Below are 12,486 nucleotides of genomic sequence, written 5' to 3'. Positions count from 1 at the left end.
GATGTAGACAGCTCTTGCATGTCAACGACTGACCAGCACTGATGGGGGAGTTATATAATCCATTATGCTGTCCAGAGAACATTTGGCAACATGATTCTTGTTGCATGACCGGTATGTATAGGTTAACAGTTAGCCTAGCTTGCACTCATCTGCGCTTGCTTTGGGTCCACTGGGTGCAGCAGACCAAACGCCATCAGCTGATTTAGCTCCCAGCCAGTATCTCTCGAAGCAAAAGTCTTTGTTACAAATGTCCAAAAAAACTGATATAAACATATTATAGACATATTTCCCCTACACCCCACAGGATGTCACAGACGTAGACATGGACAACAATACTGCAAGTCGGAACTACGAGAGGCCGCTGCAAACGTTGGTTGTGCCACCATCACACCAGTTCATGGAGAGAGAGAATACCACCAACAAGGACCCCTTAATTTCTCTTCTTGTCTCTTTCTCTTCTTCACAAAATAACTCTTCTGTTAGCTTCCTCAGTGCAGTTTCTCCTTTGGAATGTAGGTAACAGTAGCAGTCAGCAGTTGACAGCTAGCTAGCTGTTTTGATTTAAAAATATATCTAAAGATGATATTTCCTCTACTGTTAATTAATTTTGTTACCTCTTCTGTAGAGTATCTTCTGAAGATTATTTGAAGGTTATTTTGCAAAATGTCCCACTTTGTAGGTCCAAGTTTGAGATGTATTCAGGAGCCCATCTCTGGTGCAGCCACTCTCTGAGCTGTGAGAGCAGGGAGGAGGAGATTAAGGGAGGAGCAAAACTGTCACTGAAGTACAGAAAGACACAAACTTTCACTGTGGTGTTTCATACTAAACAACACAGACAGTTTCTTCTTATCTTCAAGATGGTGTCAATGCAATTAAGTCTGTTTTCAACTTTGTTTCTGATCACACTAACAGGTAGGTGACACACTTCATATTTACTTCTATTGATGTTTGATTGAAAACTGAGCATGAAGTTGTATGTATTCATGTTATGAGTCTTTGACAACATGTTATAACAGAGTTATCTCTTCCTTTAGGTGTCAGCTGTCAAGAACTCACTCCAGTCAACAATGAAGAGAACAGTTTAGAAGGCAGCACTGTTACTCTGTCCTACAACTACTCCAAACAAGCTGATAACTTTGACCATTTCTTCTGGTACCGACAATATCCAGGAAAACCACCAGAGTTCCTCATGTACATCTCAGGACTGAACAAAACAAGACCAGCAGACTCTCTGAAGTCAGAAACAAGATTCTTCACTGATCTGTTTGAAGACAAGCGTGGAGTCAAACTGCAGATCTCCTCTGCTGCAGTGTCTGACTCTGCTCTGTACTACTGTGCTGTGCAGCCCACAGTGACAGGAAACACCAAAACTTTGTACAAAAACCTTTGGAGCAAAGACAACAGAATACTCCACAACATCCACTAGAGGGAGTCACACACTGTTAAACTTCAGTGGTTTGAATCTTCACATATTTGACTCAGCCCTACAAAAGACTCATCTGTATCCAACATGTGTGAAACCTGGATTATGATGGTGACTGCAGCATCACTGTCATTTCCACAGTTGAATCACAGAAGTGTAACAGAAGGGATGAATGGGTCTGACTCTTTCTCTCTTGATAAGGATTCCTGTCTCTCAGCTCAGAGTAACTGCTGATGCAGAGTACTGATCCCATAGCAGTGCTCTCTTTTTCCCACATTCAAATCTGTGCACCCCACTGCTTGAAACTCATTGGAACAACTTCAACATGAGGTCTCATGAGGTCATGGATTGCTGACGTGACTGAATGAATATAACTGGTAGTGAAAACACTGAAGTATTATAATGACATGGAAGAAGAGACTATATTACATGTAGATTGGTCTCATCATGGCAGATACTTGATCTGATGAATCACCTGAGTATTACTGCAGATACTGATGTAGTGTGTCAGTGTTTGTCTGTTCAAGGCTCCATTCTGGGGCCTTTTCTGTTCAACATCTACATGCTGCCACTAGCTTATGGAAGTTATAGTTATGGAAAACAACTAAATATGTTACTAGTTATGCAGATGATGCACAAATTTACATAATCATATCACCAGGGGACTATGGTCCAATACAAGCACTGAGTAAGTGCACTGAACAAATCAATGATTGGATGTGCCAGAATTTTCTTCAATTAAACAAAGATAAAACTGAAGTAATTGTTTTTGGAGCCAAGGAAGAACGTTTAAAAGTCAGCACTCAGCTTCAATCGATAATGTTAAAAACTACAAACCAAGCCAGAAATCTTGGTGTAGTCGTGGACTCAGACCTGAATTTCAACAGCTACATTAAAACAATTACAAAGTCAGACTACTATCACCTGAAGAATATATCAAGAATTAAAGGACTTATGTCTCAGCAGGATTTGGAAAAACTTGTCCATGTATTTCTCTTCAGTAGACTCGACTACTGTAACACTGTCTTCACAGGTCTCCCTAAAAAACAATCAGACAGCTGCAGCTGATTCAGACGCTGCTGCTCGAGTCCTCACTAAGACCAAGAAAGTGGATCAAATCACTCCACTTCTCAGATCTTTACACTGGCTTCCTGTCTGTCAAACAACTGATGTCAAATACTGCTGTATGTTTCTAAAGCACTGAATGGTTTAGGGTCAAAATACATTTCTGATCTGCTGCTTCATTATGAGCCATCCAGACCTCTCAGGTCGTCTGGATCAGGTCTGCTTTCTGTCCCCAGAGTCAAAACTAAACATGGAGAAGCAGCGTTCAGTTTTTATGCTCCACATATCTGAACAAACTCCCAGAAAACTGCAGATCTGCTGCAACTCTCAGTTCTTTTAAATCACAGCTGAAGACTTTTCTGTTTGAGTTTTATTGAACCAAATTTAAGGGTCAATATTTTACACTGCACTGTAACTTTTATTCTCCTGTTTTATCTGTCTTATTCTTTTTTAGCTTCTTTTTATTTCCAAATTTAACACTTTTTATTGTATTTAAATGTCTTTTTACTTTTGTTGCCTTTATATTCTGTTTTGGTGCCTTTTATGCTCTATGTAAAGCACTTTGAATTGCCTTGTTGTTGAAATGTGCTGCACAAATAAACTTGCCTTTCCTAACAGAGAGAACTATAAATACAGAACTACAAAGAGACAGAGACATTCAGGGAGGAGCTAAACTGTTACTGAACTATAGAAGAGAGACGAACTTCCATATTCAGCAGAGTTCAATACACAAACCACAAACATTACCTTCATTCAACATGCTGGCTTTGCAATACTCCGTATTTTACTTACTATTTCTGGCCATTCTTGCAGGTATGTTAGATTCTGTATTTTATAAAAGTTTAATACTAATAGTATCTGGATGTGATTCATTTACTGAGACAACATGTTATAACACAGTTATCTCTTCCTTTAGGTGTCAGCTGTGAAGAACTCACTCCAGTCAACAATGAAGAGAACAGTTTAGAAGGCAGCACTGTTACTCTGTCCTGTACATATACGAAAGGAGCTGCTAATTTTTTCTTCTGGTATCGACAATATCCAGGAAAACCACCAGAGTTCCTCATCTCTCACATGGAAAGCGGAGAAGTGGTTGAAAATCCAGTATCTGGACTGTCTGTTAATGTGATTCAAGATAAAACCCAAATGGATCTGCAGATCTCCTCTGCTGCAGTGACAGACTCTGCTCTGTACTACTGTGCTGTGAGGCCCACAGTGACAGGAAACCCACAGTCTCTGTACAAAAACACAAGCTGACACACTGACAAGCTGCTGGAAGCCTTTTTTCCACACTGTTGTACTGAACTTTTTACCTCCACTAGAGGGCCACATCATCAAGTAGGCGGTGCACTACTTCTGCACTGTGTTCAACCATTCTGTCAATAATAACTGCTGCTGTGAAGAGAACAATTCTCAGACTGAATGTTGAACATCAGATAGTTCTCCTGTTGATTTAAACCTTGTTGTAGAGATGGAACATTGGCTGTGGATTATTCTCGCTGCTCTTTTCTTTGGTAAGACAGAAAGCAGAATGTGTTTCCTTCCTCGACAGTTTTTAACACAGAACTGAGCTATAAGTGCTTTAAATGTCCATCATAGAGGGAACAAGTTATTTCTGCCACCATTTATAACTTTTTTAGAAAACAAGATGTGGTTCAGTCTGACAGACAGCAGTCAGTAAAAAACAGACTATTCTAGATGTGTCAGTGTCTGCTAGGTAACTCTTTAAAGCTGCTGATTGTTCTCCTTTAATCAATCATCTTTATTGATTCATCTCTTCCTCTGCGTGTTCTGTTCTTCCCCAGAGTGTAAAGGACAAGACAGTGTGACCCAGCCAACAGGAGATGTCATTGCTGCTGAAGGAGACACAGTTACACTTGGCTGTCAATATAAGAGCAGTGTAACTCCCTATTTGTTCTGGTACAAACAAGAAGTAAATGATTTCCCAAAGTACGTTTTGCGACGATTGTCTGGAGCTGAAGATAATGCTGCAGAATTCCAGAAAAACAGATTTGATGCTACATTGAACAAAACATCAGTTCCTCTGAAGATCCAGAAGCTGCAGCTGTCTGACTCTGCTGTGTACTACTGTGCTCTGCAGCCCACAGTGACAGGAAACACCAAAACTCTGTACAAAAACCTTTGGAGCAAAGACAACAGAATACTCCACAACATCCACTAGAGGGAGTCACACACTGTTAAACTTCAGTGGTTTCTTATCAAACAGTCTTGATTCTTTTCCCTCATGAGACACAGTTGTGAGGAAGAGTTTTACAAATGAATGTCATTTGACATATGAGTCTCCTCCTACTGACTGCAGAGGTGGCTGCATGGCAGAGAGCTGTTTGATTCCAGCTGTGAACATCAGACCAAACACAACTCACAAAACCACTCAACACTTATTCAAACTCAACATTCACTTACAGCACATTTCACTTGTGTAACCATGGAAACACTGGCTGTCATTTCACTGTTTTCAGCTCTTGTAGGTACGTATGTTTTTGTCATTGTGTGATATTTTCCAAATGATGGATATTTGACTCTGGAACAGAACTTTAATACAACATGTTTCCTTCACTAGGTAACACCTTGGAAGATGATTTCTATAGAAATCAGTCAAATGAACAGTTGATCAGTTTGTGTCCACAGAGTAACACTGTACAGTTGACATTTTCCACTGTCTTGTACTCTCAGCCTCATGAACAATGTTAGTCTAATGGCTTTATTTTCTCTACTTTTTCCAGGACTAATAGCTGGAGACACAATCTCTCCTGTACGAGATGAAGTCAGTGGAAGAGAAGGAGGATCTGTCACACTCACATGTACCTATAAGACAAGTTATACTGATGTTTGGCTTCACTGGTACAGACATCATTCTGATCTTCAGGCACCTCAGTTTATACTCTGGAAAGGAGCAAAATCACGGAGTGATGAAGAATATATTCCTGATAAACGATATAAATCCAAAACATCAGCTACATCAACTGAGCTGACCATACAGAGTCTAACCCTGGCAGACACAGCTCTCTACTACTGTGCTCTAGACACACAGTGATAGAAAGTGTAGAAGAGGCTGTACAAAAACCTGAACACAGATATCTGACTACTCTTCAAAGAGGAGGGAAGTGGTATTCAAACCACAGCTTCATATCAGATGGATTCTGCTAATTCCTGTTTTATCAGAGTCACTGTGGTTACAGCTGCTAATGAAACACTGTGGGAGGATTCACATGAGCAGCAAATCCACATCAATGACAAACCAGCTGGATGATGCTTCAAACACAAGAAACCATCAAACATAATAAATGGACACTGACTGACTGACTTCATTCTCTTTGTTCCCTGTGGGACATCAGGCCACAATCAGCTCCTTCCATTGTTCATTATCCTTGGCAACATGTTGAGCTTCACCCCAAATACACACTGAAGCATAAAAACTCTGACATTGCTGCTCATTTATTACATCAAATTAGCCTTTATTGTCTCCCTTGACAGAAATTTGTCTTGGGCATTTAAGAGAACATAACAGCACTTAGCCTCACCATATACACACAATACATCTGTATTCATATACAGTCAAACTACAGTCAACATGCTGTATCACACACAGATCTGTATACACCAGAACATACCTACCAAGAATATTAAACAATGCACTACATGAGGACATTGCACATCCCCCCTTGTAAAAGCCATAACACCCCTCCCCCCCTAACTTAATCTCTTACTGATTAGTAGTTTGATTGATAGTGGAACTAAAGAGAATTTATACCTGTTAAACTTACAGTTTGGTAACCTGTAGCTTCTGCCAGAAGGCATCAGCTCATACTCTCGGTGAAGGATGTGGTTTGGGTCACAGGTGATTTTAAGGCCCTGCCTCCACGCTGTCTCCTCAAATATCTCCTGGAGAGAAGATGGGGGCAGCAAGCCACGTATTTCTCCAGTCCCTTTGATCAGGTTGTGGAGTTGTTATTTGAGTTTAAGGGACAGGTTACCAAACCATGTTGTGATGTTGTAACGAATAATAGATCAATGGCTGCCCTGTAGAACAGTAACATAATGCTTTTATCCACTCCATGGACCCTGAGCCTCCACAGAAAATACAGACGCTGACTCATTTGTGAACAGACATACTCCACTTGATGAGCCCAATGTAACTGAAAATCAAAGCAAATACTTGTATGTTGTTACCTGCTCAACTCTCCCCATTGATTCAAACGGGGCTGTGATCATCATCAGACCTGGGATCGAAGACCATTTCTTTAGTTTTTTTAACGTTTAACATCAGGTTTTACCCCTCACATCACTGCACAACCTTTTCTATCTGTGACTTATACACAGCAATGTCTAAATCTTTTGTCAGTAAACTGAGTATGGCTGTATCATCAGAAAACTTCATCATGTAGTTGTTTGTGTACTGGTTTCTACAATCATTCATATATAATGTTAAAGAACAGGAGAGCTTACGCAGCCTTAAGGAGCTCCAGTACTTATAACCTGTATGTCAGAGAGAGTTGAGTTGACTTTCACCTGCTGTTGTCTTTCTATGAGAAATGCAAGGAACCATCTGATTATATAGGGGTTCAGCTCCATCTGTTCCAGCTTGTTTAACAGGGTCTGAGGGAGTATGATATTAAATAGTGAACTAAAGTCTATAAACATTAGTCTAACATAAGCTGTAGGATTTTCAAGGTGTTTTAAAATAAGTTGTCGTGTTTAGAGCATCATCAGTGCCTCCACCATCATTATAAGCAAATTGGTACCTCGCTTCATAGGTTCCCTACCATAATGCCTTCAATTGATGTCAATGCTACCAGTCTAAAATCACTGTTTTCCTATTTTCACACATCAAAAACTCAAAAGAATCAGTTTAACAGCTGAAGCTTTTACCAAGTTTTACCAGCTGATTCATAAAAACTGAAGCTTCCACAGACGGCTGCAGAGGACCAAAAGACACTAAACTGTCAATTTATATTCAAGAGGAAATCAATTCTGAAAAGATCATAAAAAGTCAAACATTTTTCAAATTATTTGCAGCTTTAAGGATGAAAAACATTAAAGGAGCAGCAGCAGGTTCAGGAATATTATCACCTTTTATATGTTGAGGATCAAAGTGAGTCTGCACCAGATGTAAAACAGGAAACATTCAATCTCCAGTGATGACTACATACAAGACAAGCTATGCTAGGAAAGGAGAGAGGCACAAACATGTGTTTAGTGTAAAGTTGTCAGTAGGAGGAATAACACAGGGCTGTGAATGAGCTCTGTCACTGTGATCAGACTCCTCCTTTAAATCCACCAACTTAGTGTTGATGAAGACTAAACAGAGATCAGAGTCTTCTTTATACTCGCTGTAGCTCAGAGTTACTCAACACTGCAGATATGACGTCTCTGTTCATCTCAGTGTTGCTGGCTGCTATGTGCCTTGGTATGAACACAGCTCTGTTTCTGTCATATGCCCCAAATTCATCCTGAGCCGCTTTAAACTGGATGAAGGAAACACACCAGATGAGTTTAAGGAAAGATTTTCATCCACACTGGATTCCAACTTAAGATCAGTTCCTCTGAAGATCCAGAAGCTGCAGCTGTCTGACTCTGCTGTGTACTACTGTGCTCTGCAGCCCACAGTGACAGGAAACACCAAAACTCTGTACAAAAACCTTTGGAGCAAAGACAACAGAATACTCCACAACATCCACTAGAGGGAGTCACACACTGTTAAACTTCAGTGGTTTCTTATCAAACAGTCTAGATTCTTTTCCCTCATGAGACACAGTTGTGATGAAGAGTTTTACAAATGAATGTCATTTGACATATGAGTCTCCTCCTACTGACTGCAGAGGTGGCTGCATGGCAGAGAGCTGTTTGATTTCTAGCTGTGAACATCAGACCAAACACAACTCAAAAAACCACTCAACACTTATTCAAACCCAACATTGACTTACAGCATTTCACTTGTGTAACCATGGAAACACTGGCTGTCATTTCACTGTTTTCAGCTCTTGTAGGTACGTATGTTTTTGTCATTGTGTGATATTTTCCAAATGATGGATATTTGACTCTGGAACAGAACTTTAATACAACATGTTTCCTTCACTAGGTAACACCTTGGAAGATGATTTCTATAGAAATCAGTCAAATGAACAGTTGATCAGTTTGTGTCCACAGAGTAACACTGTACAGTTGACATTTTCCACTGTCTTCTCCTCTCAGCCTCATGAACAATGTTAGTCTAATGGCTTCATTTTCTCTACTTTTTCCAGGACTAATAGCTGGACAACAAATCTCTCCTGTACGAGATAAAGTCAGTGGAAGAGAAGGAGAATCTGTCAAACTCACATGTATCTATCAGACAACCGATACTTTTATTTACCTTTACTGGTACAAACATCATTCTGACCTTCAGGCACCTCAATTTATACTCAAGAAAGGAGCAAAGGGATATACAAGTGAATATATTCCTGATGAACGATATAAATCCCAAACATCAGATACAACAACTGAGCTGACCATACCGAGTCTAACCCTGGCAGACACAGCTCTCTACTACTGTGCTCTAGACACACAGTGATAGAAAGTGTAGAAGAGGCTGTACAAAAACCTGAACACAGATATCTGACTACTCTTCAAAGAGGAGGGAAGTGGTATTCAAACCACAGCTTCATATCAGATGGATTCTGCTAATTCCTATTTTATCAGAGTCACTGTGGTTACAGCTGCTAATGAAACACTGTGGGAGGATTCACATGAGCAGCAAATCCACATCAATGACAAACCAGCTGGATGATGCTTCAAACACAAGACACCATCAAACATAAAGTGACATAAAACTGTGTGTTGAACAAAAACCTGAAGTTACTCGTCGGGTTAAAAAGTGAATGTCATGAAAATATGAGAATGTTTGTTTCATACTGTCAGTTTTTATCATGAGCTGTTTCCATTAGACATTCAACAAGGGTGTCTGCTGCCTCCACTGTTTGAACTACGAGTGTGAATGAGATATGGTCACTGATTTCATGTTGTCTTCAGGTATTTACATTTGTTGACATAAGAACTGTCAGTTGTCAGTGTTTTACTATTATCTACCTGATAAAAGTTTTAAGTTATGTAAACCAGGACAGAAAAGACACAAACTTTCACTGTTTCCAGGTTTTCAAGCCTCTCATGAGCTGTTCTGGATAAGAACGTCAGCAGAAAAGACTTGTACAAGGATGTTTAATATAGAAAAACAGGGAATTCATCTTCATCTTTACCCAAAGTTGTTGGATATTAAATATGTAGATGAAGTATTTCTTACCTTTCTGTTCACTGTTTTATCCTTCGGGAGTATAGCAGCTGTGAAATATAGGTGATCCCTCTGGAAACTAAAAATAAACTAAATAAGACACATAAATAAATGACCAAAAAACCTCTTCCATGGACGACCTGAACAAGTTCTGCTGTAAAATTATCATTTGACTTTAAAGTCAATCTTTGTCTTTGTAGGTAAAATATAATGTTCAGGTTTTCTTTCATGCAGCTGGTCTTTTAACAGGAACACTAGTGAGAGCAGCTTTCCCCCGTACTGGCCTCCCTCCACTTTTTCAGGATTGATTTGAAGATTTTATTGTTTGTCTAGAAATCATTAAATGGGCTAGCTCCAATCTGTCTCTCTGATCTTTTACAACCACATGTCCCATCAAGGTCACTCAGGTCTGCTGACCAGTTGCTTCTGGTTGTTCCAAGATCCAGGTTGAAGCACAGGGGAGATGGTGCCTTTGCAGTTGTAGCCCCCAAACTCTGGAACCAGTTGCCTCTGCATGTTAGACTGGTTCCCACACTGCCTGTTTTTAAATCCCGTCTTAAAACACATTTTTATTCCTTGACTTTTAACTCAGTATGAGAGTTGCATTGCGTTGTCTTTTTGTCTGTTAAACTGGTCTTTGTGTCTTTATTGTGTTGTTTATGGCTTTTGTTATCTTGATTGTTCAGCACTTTGGTCAACTTGTTGTTTTTAAATGTGCTTTATCAATAAATTTGAGTTTTATGTGTTTATTAGTCCTGACATGTAACACAAATACAACATTACTGATATTTGTGTTTGACTAGAATGTTCAATATTATATTTTAATTATTTTTTAACAGTGTTTTCTTATTGATTGATATTATATCAATCTGAAAAGCACCTTGAATACATTATTAGTCAGAGCTGTGAGAGCAGGGAGGAGGAGATTAAGGGAGGAGCAAAACTGTCACTAAAGTACAGAAAGACACAAACTTTCACTGTGGTGTTTCATACTAAACAACACAGACAGTTTCTTCTTATCTTCAAGATGGTGTCAATGCAATTAAGTCTGTTTTCAACTTTGTTTCTGATCACAGTAACAGGTAGGTGACACACTTAATATTTACTTCTATTGATGTTTGATTGTAAACTGAGCATGAAGTTGTATGTATTCATGTTATGAGTCTTTGACAACATGTTATAACAGAGTTATCTCTTCCTTTAGGTGTCAGCTGTCAAGAACTCACTCCAGTCAACAATGAAGAGAACAGTTTAGAAGGCAGCACTGTTATTCTGTCCTATAAATACCCAAAACTTTCATCTAGTGATCATTTCTTTTGGTATCGACAATATCCAGGAAAACCACCAGAGTTCCTCATGTACATTTCAGGACTGAACAAAACAAGACCAGCAGACTCTCTGAAGTCAGAAACAAGATTCTTCACTGGACTGTTTGAAGACAAGCGTGGAGTCAAACTGCAGATCTCCTCTGCTGCAGTGTCTGACTCTGCTGTGTACTACTGTGCTGTGAGGCCCACAGTGACAGGAAACACCAAAACTCTGTACAAAAACCTTTGGAGCAAAGACAACAGAATACTCCACAACATCCACTAGAGGGAGTCACACACTGTTAAACTTCAGTGGTTTGAATCTTCACATATTTGACTCAGCCCTACAAAAGACTCATCAAAAATGAAGCCACAAGGACACCATCATTGCAATATTTTGAAAAATCACAACTTATTAAGCTGGTTAAGTACAGTAGACTGTGTCTTGTTTTCAAGGTAATACACAATATGGCTCCTCCACCACTCTGTACATACATCACATTAAAAACAAGCTGAACTACCAGAGCAACAACTAGAGGAGATTGTCTTATTCCAAGAAGACAAAGTAGTTTTGGCCAATCTGCTTTTTCTGTCAGAGCATCGCAAGATTGGAACAATTTACCACAACACATAAGAAACTGTGTCAACTATCATTCATTGACCACAACATTAAGAGCCTGGTTCATTAGAAATCAAACTTGTGAACACTATAACAGTCTTACTTGTCATTATTATGCTTAGTGTAAGAGCTGCTCTTGTTTATCACCGGCTTTGTATGTAACATCCACATTTTACCAGTCCTGACATTGTGCTGTCAACCTATTTGTTGATTTGTTTATTGTTGTCGTGCTATTGTTGATTTTGTGTGTTTTAAGAGCTGTCTTTCTTGTCTCTATGCAGTGCAGGCTTGTTTGTATCGGCATATTCTCACTGCTTTTATTGTTGATTGTATTTTCGATGCTTTTATTCAGAATATTTCTGCTTCTAACTTTTGCCTGCCCAGGGACAACAGATGAAAATTAGCCTTTCTGGCTAACTCTGGCAAATTTTCAGAAATGTTATTAATATGCACTGTCCCTGTCAAATAAAGTAATAAAATAAAATAAAAAATAAATGTGGTCAGGCAGAGTCGAGCATCACATGCAGGTGTTTGTTCCTCTAAATATTTCATCTCTTACACTTTGGTAATCTGAACAAGTGGTTTATCAATCTGTTCACATGGGTTTCCAGATCAATAAGTTTCTTCCTACCATATGACCCATGGGGGGCGGGGGGGGCTCCTTAAGATTGAACATGTTTCACACTCACAACACAGTTACTTTCTGTACAGTTTGCAGTTTGGACTTTTTGACTTGTCAGAAAGTTGTTTCTCTACAGATTGATTGTGGTGAATTTTCTGCAGATTC

At 39.3% G+C, this 12,486-nt stretch overlaps 1 gene segment (V, D, J or C); it reads left to right on the top strand.

The window, feature by feature from the left end:
- The first annotated feature begins 322 nt into the window (after positions 1-322).
- On the top strand, positions 323-1,670 carry LOC137194863 (T cell receptor alpha variable 3-like). The segment is given in 4 exon segments: positions 323-369; positions 680-735; positions 1,035-1,351; positions 1,641-1,670. Coding segments are annotated over 4 exon segments (450 nt in total).
- The last annotated feature ends 10,816 nt before the right edge of the window (positions 1,671-12,486 follow it).

The sequence above is a fragment of the Thunnus thynnus genome, chromosome 12, assembly GCF_963924715.1.
Source record: "Thunnus thynnus chromosome 12, fThuThy2.1, whole genome shotgun sequence".
In the NCBI taxonomy this organism is placed as follows: Eukaryota; Metazoa; Chordata; class Actinopteri; order Scombriformes; family Scombridae; genus Thunnus; species Thunnus thynnus.
Note: the sequence above shows the minus strand (reverse complement) of the source record. Positions and strands in the feature narration are given on the sequence as shown.